The sequence below is a fragment of the Diabrotica virgifera genome, chromosome 1, assembly GCF_917563875.1.
Source record: "Diabrotica virgifera virgifera chromosome 1, PGI_DIABVI_V3a".
In the NCBI taxonomy this organism is placed as follows: domain Eukaryota; kingdom Metazoa; phylum Arthropoda; class Insecta; order Coleoptera; family Chrysomelidae; genus Diabrotica; species Diabrotica virgifera.
Window position 1 is genome coordinate 199,575,876 of NC_065443.1, and position 23,537 is coordinate 199,599,412.

General features: G+C 32.1%; 1 protein-coding gene across 1 annotated transcript; it reads left to right on the forward strand.

The window, feature by feature from the left end:
* Window positions 1–382: 382 nt before the first annotated feature.
* LOC114332974 (uncharacterized) lies at window positions 383–13,407 on the forward strand. Its single transcript, XM_028282779.2, has 2 exons — window positions 383–587; window positions 12,991–13,407. Exons 1-2 carry the CDS (start codon window positions 522–524, stop codon window positions 13,156–13,158), a joined length of 234 nt encoding a protein of 77 aa, XP_028138580.2. The 5' UTR covers window positions 383–521; the 3' UTR covers window positions 13,159–13,407.
* The last annotated feature ends 10,130 nt before the right edge of the window (window positions 13,408–23,537 follow it).

Below are 23,537 nucleotides of genomic sequence, written 5' to 3' on the forward strand. Positions count from 1 at the left end.
ATAAATAGGGGGTCAAATTTAATTTGGTAAGTCTTATGTGAAAGATTTACCCTTCAGCTTTGCAGAAAATAATCCTATATACCTTCATTAGTAACTAAATGACCTCCGCAGTTAAAAAAGTAATTTTTTTGCAAAAATGACCCCTTTTTAATTATTTAAACAATGATCCCCTTGTATGATTTGGATACTTTCTTGAAAATATCTTTTGTACCCACCTAAACTTTGATATAAAATTTGTTTCAACCTGTACGAATTTACATTTTGATTTACATGTAGTGTAATTTTATTTTACTAGACTATTATGCCATAATTGGAAAATATACATGATATATAAAACCTACTTTATAGGGTTATAAAGGTTATTATTCAATAGATACGATAACGGAAATATTGGTATGAGATAATTTTATAGAAAGGATATATTGTTTCATTTTATTATAAATCTCTTTTTTAAAATACTTTTTTGGGGCAAGAAGTCAATGACAAAATATACATATAAAAAGACAAGGATGAGATAGCTGATGTTAATTGAATCATTTAACATGAAGTATTTAGTAGTTCTATCACTTGTTGTAGCAGTTGCTCTGGTAAGATATTTTTAAGTTTGCTATTGTAATTTCTAAGTTTTCTTTATCAATTTTTTTACCAACACTTTATTTACAATTTGTTCTCAGAGCAGAGGAACAATAAGTAATTTTGTTTGATGAATATTATTAAAGACTTAATGTTGTTCTGAAGCTATTTTCTTGTGGCATTTTTACAATTTTAACTATTTATAATGAGAAATAAGCCACAATATTATTAAAAAATGATTTTTAATAACGTTTCGACGCCCAAATCGGGTGCCGTTGTCAAAATACAAAATACTACTAACAGAAACAAAAATGTTGTTGCTTAGTAAAAAAATTCTTCTAATAATTTATTTAATTTGACTCATAAATATTGGCAATATCATTTTAAAGTCTTCTACTTTAAAATGTATCATATGTATCTGAATTGCCGATATAAATGAGTCAAATTAAATAAATTATTAGAAGAATTTTTTTACTAAGCAACAACATTTTTGTTTCTGTTAGTAGTATTTTGTATTTTGACAACGGCACCCGATTTGGGCGTCGAAACGTTAATAAAAATCATTTTTTAATAATATTGTGGCTTATTTCCCATTATAAATAGTTAAAATTATTAAAGACATTTCTCCATCGAGAAAATACCTTATATATTAGTCTCCTATACTACACTTGAGTCCACGAATCTTTACCCGTGCGTCATTAATACCTGGCGAAATAAAACACATACTTTAGCATCATTCTCTTCCACGCATGAAAATAAATACAAACCAGCTACCGCCTCTTATTAAGTAAAAACAAATGTTATTTTTATGAATGCTCTAGTCTCAGTATATTAAAACGAGATAGATACAAAAAACACGCGTAGGAATGCTTTCAAATTTTTTGTGACGTTTCAGGTTTGTTTACTTTTGTGGCTGTCAATCTGTTGAATTTTTTGCTGTTTGTTTGTCGAATTTTTGCATTTTGAAGTTTATTATTTTACACAAACAGTTTTTTCACAACTAATTTTATATTGGAGTTTGAAATTTTATGGTAAAAGTGTATTTTATTTTGTTTAGGAAGTTTTTTTAAGTGACAGTTAAGGAATAAGAATATAAGGTTGTGTTAAGGTTCCGCCAAAGTGAATGAAATGACAAAACGAAAATATTGATTTTTTTTATAAATTGTTTATTTAGTTATTAATCACTATCACTAATTAGACTATTGATTATATTCAAAATAAAATAGCTAAAAGGAACTACAACGTTAACGGGGTTTTATTATTTCATTTGGTCAATAGACATCTATACATGAAAAAACCTTGGAGTGATACCATTTAAAAGGGTGCGATTTTGAGAAATGGGTGAATTAGTCCCTGGGCACATGTACATTAGGGTGAGTTCTATGCACTTTTGGTACAAACATATCTACATTAAAATTGTTCCTGGTTAAATTTCCTATCTAAATATCACTTTTTAAAGTCAATGATACTTTTTTTTACAAAAATATATTCAAAAGAAAAAGCACAAAGAAACCTAAAAGAAAGAAATTTTGTTTTTTGTCCCATAACTTTTGTCCACGAGGATATAGGTATAGATATTTCTTTACAGAAAAAAAACCTACATATTTCTTCTTTAAAATGTTGTTTAGTAGAGGTACTTAAGATTTATAGTTTTCGAAATATGATTTTTCAAAGTTCGCCACTCACAGCAATTTTGGGCAATTTTCCTTGTTATTTCGCAAATACTGTTCTGTAACTATTTTCTACGTAACTCTAGGTATATGCAATGGTACACGTAATAGGAATAGAAATCTATTACCTTAAAAATGGTCTACTGTATATCTTGTACGACTTTTTTAAAGAGATTAAAGTTTTTCAAGGTTTTATACTTTTAACGATTTTTTATAATATAATATACAAATAAAATAATATTATTATATAATATATTATATGTATATTATATATTATATAATACCTAATATAAAAAAATATTATTTTTTACATTTTTTACGGTTATTTTTGAAATTTATCATTATAACTTTTTTTTCTTGTACATGAATATACTATATATTGCTCAATAAAGAGGGCTTACTTTCTGTTCTTTAAAATGGTGTATCATCTATATTTAAATATGTAATGGAAACCGAGTGATTCTTTGATATTTTTTTACCTCTATTATTTAATATTATTTCTTTTACAAAAAATACATAAACATTAGCCTTAGAAAACACCACTTTAGTTAAAATTATTTAAACGTTGACATTTAAAAAATTTTCAAAATCAAAGTCCATCTCTTCGTTATTATTAGCTTCAATAACTTTCTCTGACACCTCAGTTATCTGAGAGTTCTCACAATTAGTACCCATGCACATTCAACCTTTTGCAGAATATTGAACAACTAATTCCTATCTTCCTACAACCGCAGTTTTTTGTACATCCTTTGGTACATTTACATGCTATTTTTTCAAGCAAAACTTGTGGTGCAGGAGCTTTGACAGTAAATATTGGAATTAATCCATATTTTGAAGTTTGCCGGCCGAGTCAAGTGGATCCAAAGTATTACCTATAAAAAATAAGATTCAATCATAACACACAATCACATAAAAAAGTTATAATGGGGAATTTAAAAAATAATCCTAAAATCAAAAATCGTTGCAAGTACTTATTACATTTGAAAAAAGCATATCTTATTCAAAAATAATCCTAGAATTTTTTATAATACACCATTTTAAAGTAAACAGAATAAGCTATCTTTTTTATTATATAATATATACCTAAATGCAGAAAAAAAAGTTATAATGGGTAATTTTAAAAATAATGGTAAAAAATATAAAAACTCGTTAAAAGTATAAAGTCTTGAAAAAGATAACCTCTTTAAAAGAAGTCGTACAACATTATACAGTAGAATATTTTAAAGGTAATTGATTTCTATTCCTCTTACATGTACTATTGCATATGCCTAAAGTTACGTAGAAAAAAGTTGCAGAACAATATTTGCGAAATAACAACGAAAATTGCCCAAAATTGCTGTGAGTGGCAAATTTTGAAAAATCATATTTCGAAAACTGTAAATCCTAATTACCTCTACCAAAATCATTTTAAAGACAAAATATGTAAGTTTTTCTTCTGTGAAGAAATGTCTATACCTATATTGCCGTGGACAAAAGTTATGGGACAAAAAACAAAATTTCTTTCTTTTGGGTTCCTTTGTGCTTTTTCTTTTGAATATATTTTTGTAAAAAAAGGTTTTTTGACTTTAAAAACTTATATTTAGATAGGAAATTTAACCAGGAACAATTTTTATGTAGACGTGTTTGTACCAAAAGTGCATAGCACTCACCCTAATGTAACCTGTGCCCAGGGACTAATTCACCCATTACTCAAAAACGCACCCCTTTAAATGGTAGCACTCCGCGGTTTTTTCATATATAGAGATTCATTAACCATATGAAATAATAAAACCTCGTTAACGTTGTAGTTCCTTTCTATAGTACATAATCAATTGCCTAAATGATTATTAAAAGAATTTGTTAAGCTACTTCAAATGTAGCTGTAATTCTGCACCAAAAGTTTAAAGCAAAACTTACATTTAACATTTTATTGATTTGATAACGTCAAATTTTAACCCGTGATCGGAGCATTAGCTACTTACTGTCACTTGCTGTTGCGTTTAGTAAATTTCTAACTTATTTCGTATGGTTTAAATGATGACGCACGGGTAAAGAACGCTGGACTCAAGTGTACAATTGAACATATTTATCACTGTAATATTGTGAACGTTTATTTAATTGTAAACGTTTATTTGAATTTAGCTTCCTTTACTTTTATTTTCCATTTGTTCATTCAAAGTTCGATCGTGCTAAGACAAGTTGGTAGTAGTAGGTTTTTCGTAGCCTCATTACTGCATTATTTTTTGCCCATTGTCCAACGATCTTTCTGATTGGTGTGGTATTGATACTTAATTCTTTAGGTAGATTGTAGCTTTTTAGAGTGTGGATTCATTGCTTAACTAATGGAGACAATTGTTTAACGCAATTTTATATGTCGTACTGTTTTATTCAGGCAATCTGCGGCTATTTACTTGTTTTTCCACTTCTATATCAAGGTTTTTGTAGCTAGATAGGGTGATTATTTACTTATTTTTTCTATTATATTTCGAGCTTTCCATAGGAAATGCGGATCCAAATCAATAGAAAATAGGGAATTTGCATAAAATTTTAAATTCGAAAAAAATGTTATAAATCACAACAGAACATAATTTAAAACATGTATCAAAGATAAAAAAGTTTTGTTTGTCTTTCGTTTGGCCCCTAAAGACGATTAAAAATTCAAATTATACCAGCCAGCCCAAAACGCGTCGTGACGTCACGGGGTTATATGTTTACATCCGTAAACAAAATTGTATATAATTTTGCATGAGACAATATAAACGTCAGTGGAAAATACGATTATGTTGATGGTACAAGTGTCTTTGATCATTTGAACTATTCATAGAAAACTTGTACTTTTACAAAATGGTTTTATTTTTCATAGTAAACCTTTTTAGTTTCCTTCAAAAACTGTATCAAACTCCAATCTCAACAAACTAGTATATCAGGTAAAAGGGGGAGAAGTGTACTTTTGAAGTGTGTAAAATTAATAATTCTTAGCTGAGCGCTTTCGGCTTATAAAGCCATCTTCGGAGCTATGGTCAAAAAGGTCAAAATACCACTATGTAGAGAGATGGGTTCCATTTATGATATGAAATACTTCTGTTTCTTATGTAGTTTTTTATTGGTTGGAAAAAACCTTGTCTGTCTGTTTAAAAAATTGTTCAATATGCAAATTATATACAAATATGCAAAATATACAAAAATAACCAACAGTATATTTTTTAAACAGACAGACAAGGTTTTTTCCAACCAATAAAAAACTACATAAGAAACAGAAGTATTTCATGTCATAAATGGAACCCATCTCTCTTCATAGTGGTATTTTGACCTTTTTGACCATAGCTCCGAAGATGGCTTTATAAGCCGAACGCGCTCAGCTAAGAATTATTAATTTTACACACTTCAAAAGTACATTTCTCCCCCTTTTACCTGTTGTCATAAGTGTGTACAAAACTATTTCAGTCTTTACAAACTAGTATATATTATTACAATGACATACGATAAATGTCATTAGAATATAAATATTTTTCCTATATTACGCGACGACGAGCTGGCCAAATAGCCAAGTAGGTGGAGGCCAAAAAACTAAAGAAGAAGAAGAAGATATCCAAATATAACCATAAACGGAACCATATAGTTAAACTCTGTGACGTCACGGGTCATTTGAACTATTTTAAGATACAGAAGAATTTAAATTTGTACTTCTAAGTTATTATGAGTTTTTAAAGCGTGAAATTTTGGAAATCTCATTTTTATACAAAACTGAACATTATTATGTAATAAAAAAATCTGCAAGTTCCCTATTGTGTGTGTTGTATTTTAAAATGCGGAAAAAATATTTGCGGCACAAATTTAAATCTGGTCAAGTATGTTTACGACGTAAATATTTATTTTGTTTGTTGCACCGCCGTGGATAATCAAGTCCACATTAACACTGATGTACGGCGAAAATTTCTTTGAAGTCGACTGAAAACCCGACAGCACGACCGACAGCATGCGTTGTTCGTCACGAAAATATTTTTGCATAAATCCTTGCGGCGCACAGTCCACATCAACAAAAATTTCAACTCACACGAGCAAATTTGTGTCAAATACAACGTACAACATAAATTTTTATTGATATTCGGCTTAATATGACGCCAAACATTTAATCTCCATCTCGTGTTCTATTACCCTACACTCGATCTCTAATTTACATTTAAATATGAATTTTGTCTTTTTTTTAGAAATTAAAATGTTACATTTTGTGGCGGTTATATTAAATTGGTGCAGCATACGTTCTAAGCATCTGTAAATCATCATCATCATCAACTTGAATTAGTTCCTACATTTTTTATTATTATTTAATCCGTGATCAGGTTAAACAATAAAAAAACTCAGAGAATCCCCCTCTTCTATCTCATTGACAACTTCAATTAGGTCAGTTATTTCTTCGTCTACTTTTAATTTTATTATGTTTTTCTAGTAGATATTTTCGATCGTTTTGATTATTCCTAGAGGAACTTATAGTACTACAATTAATAATTCTTTTTCCTAATCCTTAGTGCCCTTTAGGGCGTCGGATGTCGAGTTCCGTCTCTTATCCATTTCTTCCATGCGCTTCTATTGGTGGCCAGGTTCTTCATGTTTCTTATACTCATGTGACTCATTTCAGCTATACCCTGGATCTGGTCCATTCATGTCTTCCTAGGCCTTCCCTCTTTTCTTTTGTTTCCCATTTTGGCATCATGTACCTTTTTTGTTAGTATTTTTTGCTCTATTCGTTGTATGTGGCCAAACCAGCTCAATTGTTTGTTTTCGATCTTCCTCATTATCGATTCTTGTTCCAGCTCTCTCCTTATTCATTTCTGAATATATCAAACTTCATAACTCTTCGCAACTTCTAGCAGCTATTCTTCTCATGTATCATCTCGGTCGCATTTATCATTGATTCGTGTTTCTTTTGCACAATCCATATTTCTACCCCATATGTCATTATCGGATTTCGTATGCTGTTATATACTTTGAGTTTAGTTTTGTTGTCTACTTCTGACTTTACAAAGATTGTATTATTTAAAGAGAAGTACACGTTAGTAGCGTTCTTCGGTTTATTACTTATTGCCACGTCTGTTTTCCCATCATATGTTGTTATATTTCCCAAATATTCAAAAGTAGATATTTGTTCTATTACTTGTTCCCTTACTATTATCATTGATTGAAATATTATAATATAATATTGATACCTAATATAATATCAATCAACGCTATTATATTAGTATTTCTTTTTTTCTCATCTTTATTTATTATCATAAGTTTTGTTTGTCAAAATAACTGTCAAAGTTTAAATACGTAATTCAAAGTTTCTCTTCGAATTTTGTGATTTAACCACAGATTATTTAACGTAGATAAAATTTGTTCAGTCCATTCTTGTATCGTCATATCGAAGTAATTTAGTACAGCAAAAAAACACCCTGTTCGGGACTGTGACAAGCCCAGTCCAGGAAAACTAATACACAGGTACGCAAATGATGATAAACATATTTTTTAAAATATGTTTCCATCCGGGATAAATACAGAGTTTAGTAATAATTCAATAACCAACCCACAAATGTATCAACAAGTCAACACACAAGGGCAACTAGCCATGAATGTACAAACCACGCCATATCTAATATCGATGTCGCAACCAGCACCAACTAAACCAATGCCACCTAACTTGTACCCTCCACTACCACAGACACAAATTCCACTAGTGCCGATCACACATCATAGTTCTGCTTCAAATTATCAATTACAACGATTGCCATCCACCAGTGAAGAAGAGGAAGAAAACAACGAACCAGCTAGCAGCAACGATTGGCAAGAAATTAGAAGCTCAAAAAGAAGAAAAATCAGAAAAACAACAGACAATGCAAACAGTACAAATATTATTGTAACAGAAAATAGATTTGAAGCGCTAGAAAATGAAGTAATCCCTCCCAAGGAGAACAACACAGCAAACCCTCCACCAATTTTCATACACGGTGTACAAGACTATCAAAAAATGGTACAAAAAATTAAGGATGTAGCAGAAAGGAAAGAATATCATACAAAAAGTTTAACTAACAATGTCGTAAAATTAAGTTGTGGCACGTCAGATACATATAGAAAAATGGTTAGATATTTTAATGAACATAACATTTATCACCATACATATCAGTTAAAACAGGATCGAGCCTATAGAGTTGTAATAAAATACCTTCACCACTCTACTAACACCGAGGATATAAAAAACGAACTCCTAAAACTGGGTCATAAAGTTCGAAATATAATAAATGCACAACACAGAATTACTAAAGAGCCACTTAATTTGTTCTTCGTGGATCTCGAACCGGCAGCAAATAACAAAGATATTTATAACTTAAGGGGGCTACAGAATAGAGTTATTGAAATTGAACCTCCCCGAACAACCAAAAATCGCATAATACAATGCATGAGATGCCAATCGTACGGTCACTCCAAGTCATATTGCAATAAACCATTTGTATGCGTCAAATGCGGAGGAGCCCACAATACCACAACTTGTAAGAAGACTAGAGAAACTCCAGCAAAATGTGCATTATGTGGTGGGGATCACCCCGCAAATTATAAAGGATGTGAATATTACCAAAAAATTTATAATATTAATAACAGGTATCATAACAGAGGAAACGTATTAAATCCAGCAATAAATCAAATACATACACAACCCAGAATATATACACAACCCAGGATTCAGAATCAGTATGAAAGTTACGCTCAAGCTGCAGCAAATAATCAGAACAATAACGAAGATACAGCGAGTATACTTACCAAATTTCTAGAAGAGTTTAAAAATTTATTTAACCAGCTAATGCAACAAAACAGTATGGTGCTCAACATGATTTCCATGCTAGTAAATAAAATAAACTAACAATGTCAAAGTTCATAAGAATTGCCCAATGGAATGCCAATGGTCTTCCTAATCATAAAGAAGATATAAAACTATTTCTGGAACAAAATTTCATTGACATACTACTAGTAAGTGAAACCCATTTTACAGACAGAACCTACTTCAAGATACCTAAGTATAAATTATATTACACAAATCACCCAGATGGTACAGCCCACGGAGGTTCAGCCATATTGATAAGAGAAACTATAAAACATTATGAAATGCTAAAATACGAAACAAATCACATTCAAGCAACATCGATAAAAATACAAACTCTTCCATATGATATAACTGTCACAGCAATTTATTGTCCGCCCAGGCATAGACTTGCAAAAGAATATCTTCTACCCTTTTTCGAAACTCTAGGGCCAAAATTTATAGCAGGTGGAGATTACAACTGTAAACATACGCTATGGGGTTCACGCCTAACAACCACCAAAGGCAGAGAGCTAGCAAAAGTTATCCAGGATAAAAGCTACTCATTCCTATCGACGGGATCACCGACATATTGGCCAACCGATCCAAATAAAACACCAGACCTATTGGATTTCTTTATTACAAACGGAATATCTCAATCATATACAGATGTAGTACCAAGTTTTGATTTATCATCAGATCATAGTCCCATAATTGCCACAATTAGCACAACGGTGATAATCAAAAAACCAACACCTCGACTGCATAACTTCAAAACAAACTGGGACACATACCGGCTAATCATAGAACAGGAAGTAAATCTACTAGTGATATTGCAAACTCCCGAACAAATAGAAACAGAAACTAATAATCTAATCAACTTACTTCAAAATGCTGCCAAACAGTCTACCCCTCAACCTGGACAAAAAAAATTTTCAACCAACATTCCTCTTGAAATAAAAAGACTAGTAGCAGAAAAACGAAAAGCCAGATCAATTTGGCAAAGAACTCACAGACCAGACGACAGGACAATTTATAATAACAAAACAAGAAACTTAAAAACAGCTCTAGAACAGATGAGAAACAACTCATTTGAAAACTATGTATCAAACCTTTCGCGTCAAGATAACTCTATCTGGAAACCAATCAAAAACAAAAATAAACCAATAAATACTTCACCTCCAATTCGGAAAAACTCATTACCACCAGGACCATGGGCAAAAAGCAACAAAAAAAAGCTGATTTATTTGCTGAACATCTAACTGAAGTCTTCAAGCCACACGACAATGACCAAGTACAAGAAGTAGAGCAGGAACTAGCCTTACCAATTAATCAACGAGAGCGACTAACTTTAATTACACCGAAGGAGATCAAAGATGAAATTAATCATTTGAATGAAAAGAAGGCACCAGGCACTGATCTCATAACAGCAACAATGCTAAAACAACTTCCTAAAAAAGGTATAATGAAGTTATTGTACATATTAAATGCAATCTTAAGGCTTAATTATTGGCCTATATCACTAAAAATTGCCCAAGTAATTATGATACCGAAACCTGATAAATCTTTAACGGATGTTTCATCATACCGCCCAATAAGTCTACTGCCAATAATGTCAAAACTTCTTGAAAAGCTGTTACTTAAAAGAATTATGAGCGACCTAGAATTCCAAAACTGGATCCCAGAACACCAATCTGGATTCCGGCAAGGTCATTCTACAGTGCAACAATGCCATCGCATATCAAATGTAATTAATAGAGCTTTGGACAATAAACAGTATTGCACAGCAGCCTTTCTGGACATTATCCAAGCATTTGATAAGGTATGGCACCCAGGATTACTTTATAAAATCAAAAAATCCCTAAAATCATATCTAAATCACAGAGAATTTGAAACTAAAGTGGAGGATGAACTATCAAACCGTAACAAAATTCAATCAGGAGTCCCACAAGGTAGTATATTGGGTCCACTTCTTTATGTACTGTACACATCCGATTTACCAACCTCTCCACAAACCACCATTGGAACTTTCGCTGATGACACAGCAATATTTGCAACTGAAGAGGATCCAAGAGCTGCAGTATTAAAACTTCAAGAACACCTAGACCAAATTGGACAGTGGTTAAAGAAATGGAAGATAAAAGCTAACGAAACTAAGTCAACACATATAACTTTCACACTAAGGAAAGACCAATGCCCAAATATTAGCCTTAATCAAGTCAACATACCACAACAGAACATCGTCAAATACCTGGGGCTTCATCTTGATTCTAAATTAAACTGGAAACAACACATTTTAAAGAAGAAGAAACAAATTGAGTTGAGAGTGAAAGAAATAAATTGGCTTATAGGTAGAAAATCTCGACTCTCAATTGAGAACAAACTGCTGATTTATAAAACAGTCATCAAACCTATATGGACGTACGGTATAGAACTATGGAGTTGTGCCAGCAAATCAAACACTCAGATGACAGTGGTTAAAGAAATGGAAGATAAAAGCTAACGAAACTAAGTCAACACATATAACTTTCACACTAAGGAAAGACCAATGCCCAAATATTAGCCTTAATCAAGTCAACATACCACAACAGAACATCGTCAAATACCTGGGGCTTCATCTTGATTCTAAATTAAACTGGAAACAACACATTTTAAAGAAGAAGAAACAAATTGAGTTGAGAGTGAAAGAAATAAATTGGCTTATAGGTAGAAAATCTCGACTCTCAATTGAGAACAAACTGCTGATTTATAAAACAGTCATCAAACCTATATGGACGTACGGTATAGAACTATGGAGTTGTGCCAGCAAATCAAACACTCAGATGACAGTGGTTAAAGAAATGGAAGATAAAAGCTAACGAAACTAAGTCAACACATATAACTTTCACACTAAGGAAAGACCAATGCCCAAATATTAGCCTTAATCAAGTCAACATACCACAACAGAACATCGTCAAATACCTGGGGCTTCATCTTGATTCTAAATTAAACTGGAAACAACACATTTTAAAGAAGAAGAAACAAATTGAGTTGAGAGTGAAAGAAATAAATTGGCTTATAGGTAGAAAATCTCGACTCTCAATTGAGAACAAACTGCTGATTTATAAAACAGTCATCAAACCTATATGGACGTACGGTATAGAACTATGGAGTTGTGCCAGCAAAGCAAACACAAAAATTATCCAAAGAACTCAATCAAAAATTCTACGCACCATCGCAAATGCCCCGTGGTACATTTCCAACCAAACCCTTCATACAGACCTAAACATCCCGTTAGTCAGCACAGTAATTCAAGAAAGAGCCAACAGACATCACGAGAAATTGGAAGACCACCCCAACCAATTAATATTACCATTACTGCAGCCACTAAACAACAGAAGATTGCGAAGATTATGGCCCATAGATCTTCGCTGAAACTGAGGTGAAACCGCTGGGTGATGTACCTCATAACGCCATTTTAGTGTACAATAATACATTGATATATGTTATTGTACTTGTTATCAAATTAGCTTATAGAATATGTAATTCTGATTGTTAATAAATGCTTACAAAAAAAAAAAAAAAATAAGTTTTGTTTAATTGAGATTCGTTTCCATTTTTAAATTCTGTATCTCTTTTTGCCAAATATCTATTAGTTTCTGCATTTTCTCTAATGTGTCTGTGATTAAAACTAGAGAGAGTTGATCTTTATTGAATTTGAGTTTTTATATCCTACTATATATTGAAGGTTTCTTGTTTGATCTCGGGTATTTTTTTATTAGGGTATCCATGACTATTATAAACAAGAGACGACTTAGTCCATATCCTTGTTTAATTCCCTTATCCCATTTAAATGTACCTCATCTTTCTCCATTTATTTGTACTGGGCTTTCTACTTCCATAGTTAATACTACGTATTATAAAATATATTCTTAACAAATCGAATTGAATTTATTTTAGGCTACAGAACGTAAATACCAGATCATAACTGCCTACCACGAATGCGTTAGTGGCGTGTTAGGTGGGCCAAACGATCCAAGAAAACTGGTATTGCAAGATGATGCAGATGTCGCTAAAGTAGGCGCAGCGATCTTTTGCATCAACAAGAAAACTGGATTACAGAATTAAAATGGTGATATAAACCTAACCGTTCTAAAACAAGATGTAAGCCATTGGACCAAGGATGAGGCCAAGGCTAGTGAAGTTGTTGATGAGTGCACAAAGAACAAGGGAGCAGATGCCAATGAAACTGCGTTAAACGTATTGAAATGTTTAGTGAAGAAGAACGAGAAATGAGAAGGAAGGAATAAAGTAAAATTAAGGAAATAATTTTCATGCAAATACTTTGTTGTTGTTAAAAATAAAGATGGAACAATTTTTCCCTTTTTGTTATTTGTGGGCGTTGATCATGATTATCATACATCTATTAAAGACCAAACAATTTTTTGTTTATGTAAATTGTGGATCTAGGACAATTGCCCGAAAACAGTTTCCCGAAAGACAAATCCCCGAAAACAATTCCCCAAATGGACAATTACCCAAATAGACAATTGGCAGATAAACAATTGCCCGAAAAGAGAATTGACCGAAAAATATATTTAAATAGTTATTGCTTTATATTTGTTCCCTATATACTAAAATGGTAACGTACGTGCTATTTAAATAGTTATTACTGCTTATATTGTGTTCGACCTAGCTATGTCCTTAATGAATCTATTATTATAATATCTATTTTTTATTCCATGTTCCCTTCACACTTGTACCGCTGGCGTGTTTAGAACTTGGAATAAACATCCAAAGTATGATAAGTGCTATAAGACAAGAATATCCCGACTCGAGACATTGTGGTTGCTTTTTCCATTTCACTCAATGTCTCCAATCAGACGGTTTAAAAAGAAGATATGAAACTGATTCAGATTTTGCTTTAAAGCTCCAATTATTGCTGGCCTTAACATTCGTTCCTACTGCAGACGCAGTGGAGGCATTTGAAACGATTTTCGAGCAAGATGTGTTGACAGCAAAAGCCCAGTCAGTAATTGATTATTTTGAAGATACCTGGATCAGGCGTCCACAAAGAGGTAGACAACATCGTTTGCCCTTATTTTCACATGATCTGTGAAATTGTTATGATGGGTCCAAGAAATTTTACCAAAAACAAACAATTCCATAGAAGGATTGCATCGAGGGTTTGAACAACAGATTTCCGTAGATCATCCAAACATTTGGAGATTTATTAAAGGCATTCAGCTGGAGCAGAGCTTACATGAACTTTAAATTGAACAGTATAAGGAGGGCTTGGAAAGCCCTTTTACACGTAAAAAATACAGAGATTGTGCAGAGCGGATTGCAAGTCTGGTAAACAATTACGACCCTGCGAATACTTACGAATTCTTGCGGAGAATAGCACATAATTTATCGTATTAGTATGTAGGAAATACATATAAAGATCATGGGCATAAATAAATTTACAAAAATCAATAAAAATTAAAATAAACTCTAAAAAAATTCAACAAAATAAAAAATTTAAAAAAGTAGGTAACAAAAAATAAAGTAAACTGTAAAAATAATTCAAAAAAATAAAAAATCTCAAAAAAATTACAAATTGGATGTTTATTCCAAGTTTTAAGCACGTCAGCGGTACGCTGCCAGTTCTAAGCCTGAGTAAAGTGTAAAGGAAACATGGAATACAAAATATATATTATAATAATAAATCAATTAACGAGCAGCAATTAGATATATTATTTTTACTACAAAAGCGATATTACGTAGGTCAAAATTTTTGACGTAAAAGAACTGTCAAATCATTAGAATGTGACTTTTCATTATTGCCATGTTTATAATAAACATGGCAATAATGAAAAGTCACATTCTAATGTTTTGACAGTTCTCTTACGTCAAAAATTTTGACCTACGTAATATCGCTTTTGTAGTAAAAATACTATAGCTAGGTCGAACACAATATAACAGTAATAACTTATGTAAAGCAATAATTATTTAAATATATTTTTCGGTCAATTCTCTTTTCGGACAATTGTTTATCTGCCAATTGTCTATTCGAGCAATTGTCCATTCGGGGAATTGTCCATTCGGGGAATTGTACATTAGGGGAATTGTCCATTCGGGGAATTGTCCATTCGGGGAATTGCTTTCGGGGAATTGTCTTTCGGGAAACAGAGGTGGGATTTCGAACACCCGATACGCATCGTATCCGCCATGTTTTACAATAGCGCCTTACGGGAAAACATGGCGGATACGATTCGTATCGAGTGTTCGTAATCCCTATGCTGATTTCGGGCAATTGTCCGGGACCCGTAAATTGTGTGTGCAAAAGCGATAAAATCATAAAAAAAAGCTGATAGGTACGTATAAATATGAACAATTGGTATAGAGAAGTAAAACTATTGTCCAATCCTATAAGTAAAATAATATTTCATTTTTTTTAATATTCCTATAAAAAAATCAAAAGTATTTCCAATACAAACCTACCAGGAGTATGTAGATATGACTAACTGACTATCTTTTAAAAAATATGTATGTTAACTTATCGAGGAAGTTTATAGAGAAAATAAACTTAACACATTCACGGACACGCTTTACATGTAGACACATGTTCTTATGGAATAAGTGTCTGCATATGCAGTCGTGTCCGTGAATGTGTTAAGGCTCGAGTAACGTATACAGTGGTATCAGAAAGAGATATCAAGTAAGTACATTATTGTAGGGGAGACCAAGCGCGGATTTTTGCAGTTACTCGAGCTCGTCAGATTATCATATAGGGAGAAACCTTGTACCCTGTAAATGTACCTCTACCATATATTGGCCCTTAATGCAGGGGAGTTCGTTAAGGGGGCCGAAAAAAAATGAACTTTAAAAAGGGGGTAAACCCTGCAGTTGGCTGTAAAGCTTCAATATAACAACGTGGAATAAAGTTAACACGTCTGTTGTATGTAGGCATATGAATTTATTAAAAATCTTTAAAATTTATCCACGAAGGAGTGGAAGTACAAAAGGTTTTCGGTCAGACTGACCATCATCAGTGTAGAAAGTTGGTTCGTAACCTCTCACAAAAACACAAGTACATACCTTGTGCAATTTTCGAGCAAGGATGAAATACATTCACATGTGATCTTTAAATCTTAAGACATCGACTTAATGTCGACCACTTTTTAATATTATAATGTAACAATAATGTATTTTAGAGGTTTTTATACTTATTGAAGTAGCTAGTTACAATTACTTGTACACTGGACGTTTACACTGATGATGGTCAGTCTGACCGAAAACGTTTTGTACTTCCACTCTTCGCCTTCTTCTTCTTCTTTCTCTTTATAAGCAATTCTGCTTGTTCATTGGCGGATTGATACCTCTATGGAAGGTTGTCACTCCATCTTTTGCGCGGTCGGCCGATACTTCTTCTACCGACTGGTGATTTATCTCGTGCTATTTTGACCACACGTGTCTCCCCCATTCTGGGTGGTTGTTCCATTCTTTTTTTCTATTTAGTGTCCATTCGTTTATACACAGTACGTTACATTGTCTTCTAATATCTTCGCTCCTCTTTCGATCTCTCAGTGTATTTCCTGTAATTCTTCTCAGTACTCTCATCTCTGCCGTTTCCAGTAGTCTTTGTGTGTGGCTGTATCAGGTCTTGTTTCTGATGCATATGTCATTATTGGTCTTACACTGGCTTTATAAATTCTTGACTTCATCTCAGTGTTAATATGTCGGTTTCGCCATATAGTGTTATTAAGGCATCCTGCCAATCTATTTGCTTTTTGTACTTGATTTCTCACTTTTTTGTCTAGGTCTTCGTAACTTCACAATGTAATTCCAAGGTATTTTACTTCCATTACTTGTTCAATACAGGATCAGTTTCTATTTTGCATCTGATTGGTTCTTTATTGATTACTATTGTTTTGGTTTTCTGAGATGAAATTATTATATTGAATTCTTTTGCTCTTATGTTAAATCTGTGGACTAATCTTTGCAGACTATCTTCACCTTGGGCTATCAATATTGCGTCGTCTGCATATCAGAGTATTTTTACTTCTTTGTTTCCCATTCTATATCCTCTTCCTTTGTTGACGTTTTTGATGATTTCATCCATGATTAAATTGAAAAGCATAGGACTTCCACTCCTTGGTGGATAAATTTTAAGGATTTATATGCCTTCATACAACAGAACAGTTTACTTCATTCCACGTTGAAAAACAATTTCCTTAGAAAAACTCTAAATCGTCAGATTAAGATAAGGTAAGTTAAGTACATGCAAAACAATGTATATTTAAAAAATCTGACGATTTGAGCGGGGCGTAAGGAAATGGGCGAGTCCCAAAATTTCACAAGAAAAAAGCGAATATTTCGCGAAATGAATGACAGATCGAAAAACTAAGAAATGCGTACTCAATATTTTTCAAAAATCTATCGAATGATACCAAACACGACTTCCCACGGAGAGGGGTTGGGGCTAAATTTAATATTTTAATTACGAACCCCACGATATTTCCCGAAATGATCATCAGATCGAAAAACTGAAAAATACACTAATTCAAAATTTTTGAAAAATCTGTCGAATGGCATCAAGTACGATAACCCACAGAGGTGGGGTTGGGGATTACTTTAAAATATTAAATGGGAGCCCCCATTTTTTATTGCAGATTTGGATTCCTTACGTAAAAATAAGTAACTTTTATTTGAGACATTTATTTGAGTTATGGATAGATGGCGCTATAATCTACAAAAACTATTGTTGGAAATGGAAAATTAAATTAAAAATGGACAAGTCCCCACTAAAATGGAAAACTTTACTTAACTTTTTTGGTTTTTGGAGCTACTCTTCATACCCCAATAGGCCCCCAAAGCACTCGAGTAACTGCACATTTGTCATACTTTGCTACCCTACCATTACTATTAAGTATTACTATGGATTAGGTAATAAAAGCTGAGTCTAAAAAAGGATAGCTGGCAAATTAGTTTATTCTATATTATAAATTAATTTCTAACCAATGACAAGATGCGACGACACGACAAACCCACCAATCAGGCGTCTGAAACTGACGTTTCAGCTTACCTTGGAATCGAATAAACTATAATAATGGTAACAAAGCAACTGGAACTATAAAAGTAATATAATTTCAAATTTTTAAGAAAGTTTAGTGTCCAAGTCATAGCCAACTAGGAATATTGTCTGTTTTATAAATATTTTACGCACCAACAATCTTAACTACTTTATTTTCGAAAAAGTATTTTTGGTTGAATATTTTCACGGCCAACCTAATAAAATTTCACATAATTTTTGTTGCAATTAAAGTTTGGCTTAAAGAATCACAAATATTTTTGTTGGCATCAGTTGGTGCCACCCCTAGTCTTTTCCTAATATACGTATTCATAATAATTTTATTCTTTTATGTCACTCCAATTATCCACCCAATCATTCTCATTTCCGGCACAAAAACACCACTCGTTTTCTAATCTAGGCGTCAAATAGAGGTCTTTGTGGCCTTTGCAATTCTGATGGATGAACCTAAGAATTTCTTATTTATTTTTGCTACTAATTAAGAATTTCGAGGGTACATTTCGATCCGAGTGGTCAAAAAAATTATTATAAACAATTTAATTGTTTATAAATTTTTTATAAGGATCCAGCTCGTAAACTAAAAGAGATTAAACAAAATTTTTCAAATAAAATAATTAATAAAAAATAAAGAATTGTGTTTACTTAACTTATTATCAATAATTAGAACTCAAGATACAGTGCTCTTGAGATAAAACTTATCCAACTTAAATAACTTTTGAACCACTGATTTTTAGGAAAAGCGCAAAAATACGTCAAATAATATTTGAAGGGGGAGACATTAGGCCATATTTAAGTTTGCTGGGTAAGGAACCCTTTCACCTTCCGTGCCATCCCTTAAATTTTTTGAAATTACTTCCACCTTTTTTTAATTGATGATTGGAATCTTCTTTTTGTGCTGATTTCAAGAATGTATATAACACGTGATGCTTGTAGTGGTTAGTTTATGAGAAAAATAATTACAAAAGCAAGAAAACTGGATTAAAAATAGTTCTTTATGAAATAGTTCGTGAAGAATGCTTTTTGCGAACGCACGCGATGTTTAGAGCACGAGCGACAGCGGAATGCGTGCTATACATCGCGTAAGTTCGCAAAACAACTTTACGCACAGTTTCATACAATATTGTATCTACGATAAACAAATAAAAAAACTGTAACTCTTCGTCACTGGAATTAATTTCTATTCTAAAATTTTTAGAACTTTGACATTTAAAAATTCTAACTTCTTTTAAACCACAAAACTGTCAAAACGTTTGTTGTAATTGATTGCTCACATGTCATCACCATGACAACGCGAAAGTTAAGGATATTTGATTACGCACACTTTAAATCATTCACGCATTGCTATCTATAATGACAGTTTTCACAAACTAAAAACCTACATATACAATAATATGAGATAGAGTAGATAAAATTATTTTATCCACTCTATGTCATATTATGTATAAGTTTTTAGTTTGTGAAAACTGTCATTATAGATAGCAGTGCGTGAAGGATTTAAAGTGTGCGTGAAATAACAATGTATTTTAAATGGGATTTACTTTTTCGCACTGTTTTTGACACACTTTCATATAATCAAATATCCTTAACTTTCGCGATCTCATGGTGATATTAAATTACAATAAATTACAACAAAAATTTTGACAGTTTTGTGATCTGGAAGAAATTAGAATTTTTAAATGTCAAAGTGTAGAATAGAAATGAATTCCAGTGACGAAGAGTTACAGTTTTTTTATTTGTTTATTGTAGATAAAATATTGTATGAAACTGTGCGTGAAGTACTATTTGCGAACTTACGCGATGTATAGCACTCGCTCCGTTGTCACTCGTGCTCTAAACATCGCCTGCGTTCGCAAAAAGCATACTTTACAAACTATTTCATAAATAACTATTTTTAACAATTTTATTACAAACATTTAGAATGAATAGGTCTGGATCCCGCGTATGAAAAAAAAGTTGATTAATAGCAAGCTGAAAATTTGTTAATAGCTTAAGGGTGTCTAGTCGGACAAACCACAAGTCGGACTTAAACTCTCCGAACAGAGATTAAACTCTCATGCAAAAATCAGACTGCTATTTATCACCAAATAGGCGTTTTAATGAGTGGAACATGTAGAATATGTGAAATGGCAGGAATTATGACAGGTGATAAATAGCAGTCTGATTTTGGCATGAGAGTTTATTCTCTTTTCGGAGAGTTTAAGTCTGTTCTGTCGGACAAAATAAATGTGCCGTTTTCGTGGTCTGACCGTTCCAAATTTTTAATCTGTTCCACAATTAAAACTGCCCCTGTTCCAGTGTTCCCATATATCAAAGTTTATTCGACTAGACACCCTTAAGCTATTACCAAATTTTCAGCTTGCTATAAATCAACTTTTTTCATACGCGGGATCGAGACCTAGATCATTTCATTATCAAAAATGTTTACAATAAAATTGTTAAAAATGACTGCCATTCACCTCCGTACAATAGTATATAGCTAATAATAAATGGCAGAGATTTTGAAAAATAAACTATTATTCTACAAATTTTTTGGTAGTGAAATGTCCATTCTAAATGTCATAAAAAATTTCTTCAATCCAGTTTTCTTGCTTGTATTTATTTTTCTCATAACCTAGTCATTACAAGCATCATTGTTATACATTCTTGAAATCGGTACAACGAGGATAATCCAAGTATCAAATAAAAAAAAGTGATAGTAATTAAAAAGAAATTAAGGGATGGTATGGCGGGTGAGAGGGTGCCTTTCCCAGCAAGCTTAAATATGGCATGATGTCTCCCCCTTGAAATATTATTTGACGTGTTTTTGCGCTTTTTATAAACATCAGTGGTTCAAAAGTTATTTAAGGTGGATAGTTTTATCTGAAGGGCACTGTACATATTCTAAAATTAGTGCATAATGCAAACTGCAAAATGCAAAATAAGTATTCTTCGATTTTTCGATCGATCTGTACATTAATTTGTTTACAAGAGTCATAAGCAAATTTAAGCCATAACCATTTATAATTTAATTAACAGCTATGGTATAACAATTCAAAAGGAACATTTTGAGCATAGAAAAATGTTCCTAGGTTTATTTTTGGCGAAGATATATTAATAGCGCGCTCTGATGCGCAAGATGGGCAAACAGTGAAAAGGTTCGCGCGCAAACCTCTAGATATAGATTATAATTTATATAATATATAATATAGTCTATCTTCATGTTTCATTTTTAAGGATCCTAATATAATTTTGTCATATAATATCTTATAACTAAATTATCATAAAGTACCTCGTATCACATTTCATTCTATTTACTTTTACTTCGATTTTTTGTACAAGTGAGAGAAACCAAACAAAAAAAGTTAAGATTTAAAAAATGTTACTTAAAAGGGAGTTATTCTCATTGTTGTATATATTATTCTTATTGTTGTTGATCCTGCGCCTCAGAGCGCGCTAATAATATATCTATATCTAGGCCAAAAATAAGCCTAAGAACGTTTTCCTAAGCTTACAATGTTCATTTTGAGTTCTTCTATCATAACTGCCGATTAAATTATTATAAATGTTTATTGCTTAAATTTGTTTAAAACCCTTGTAAACAAATTAATGTACAAATGTTTAAGAAAATTATAATTTCAAATGGGTATATCTTTGATATAAATAAATTTAAAATCATTTTTAACTAATTTTTGTTTGAAAGTACCTATATGAATTAAGTTTTAAAAGGATCCTTTAGCCCAGTAAATGAACGGGAAATTCGGCGATACCGTGTAACTTTTGGGGGCAACTCCGAATTGCATGAAAATTTGGATTTAGGTTCTACTTACCCTCCACTTCAAAGTTGAAATTGTGCCGTTGGTTGCTTTTACTTGGGGGGTGACAGTCACCCCTTCTCGGGGGTGAAAAAACATACGTTCAAGATAAGACCGGAAATGGATAAATTGACTGATTTTAAGCAACTTTTGTTCTATAGAGTTTTTTACTTAAGTCAATACTTTTCGAGTTATTTGCCATTGAAAATGTTGATTTTTCGACAAAACAACTACGTTTTCAGACGGTTTTTCGCAAATAACTCAAAAAGTAAATATTTTATCGAAAAAAATATTCTTAGCAAAAGTGTAGCTTATAAAAAACCCCAAAAAATGGTCTCTCAGTAAAGTCTATCAATCAAATAAAAACAAAGTTGTAGCTCATGAAAAATACGTTCTTATTCGTCTAATTCCAAATCGAATAATTCAAGGTGAAATCACCGAAAAATTAAGTACTTTTCGGGAAAACTTATTTAAACTTTTTTAAATTGTTAATAAAAAGCTTTGTTTTAAATTTTAAACAAAAGTTTTAGCATTAAAAATAAGCGAGTTACGCTCAAAATAAAGTTGGCCCTCTTTTTTTTTTGTAAAACATCATGAAAATCTCGCCGTGTTTAGCTCCCGAAATGAAATTAATCGCTACCGCTTTACAAAAAATTTACTTACCTATCTATTTTTTATATGATCTGTCAGTCTCACCGGTTTAAAGTGCTTATTTTTGAAAGGGTTATAATTGAGAAAGCTTGAATGGGTCACTAATCACGAGCGTATGCAACTTTTGAACAGCCATATCTTAACCAATTTTTGTCTTACGGAGAAACAAAATAAAACTAGCATATTTACAATAGCAAAATCTACATTTTTTTACTCTTTAAGATTTTTCTTATCACTAATACTTTTTAAGTTATGTTGAAAAGATGAAATTTTTCAAAGATTTTTGGAAAATTTTATTTTACTATAAAACCAAATGTTTTCAAAAATAAGCCCTTCAAACCAATCAAACTTACAGATCATATAAACAATACACATACAGTTAAAATAAATCGTAAAGATAAACGATGAATTTCATTTAGGGTGCTAAATAGAGGGAGGTTTTAACGATTTTTTTTACCAAAAAAAAGGGACCAACTTTTTTTCAGTGTAACTCGTTTATTTTTGATGCTGTAAACTTTTGTAAAAAACAAATAATAAGCCTTTTTCGATACTTTAAAAATGTTAATAAGGTTTTCCCGAAAAACGCTTCTTTCTTCGGTGATTTCGCGTTGAATTATTCGATTTGGAATTAGACGAATAAGATTGTAATTTTCATGAGCTACAACTTTGCTTCTACTCAATTTGTAGACTTTACTGGTACACCATTTTTTTGTTTTTTTAGAGGCTACACTTTTGCTAAAAATATTATTTTCGATAAAATATTTACTTTTTTAGTTATTTGGGAAAACGGTCTGAAAACCTAGTTTTTTTTGTCGAAAAATCAACATTTTAAATCGCGAATAACTCGAAAAGTATTGACTTACGTAAAAAACTTTATAGAACAAAAAGTGCTTAAAATAAGTCAGTTTATCTATTTCCGACCTTAGTTTAAACACGCGTGTTTCACCCTCCGAGAAGGGGTAAATGTCACCCCCAAGTAAAAGCAACCA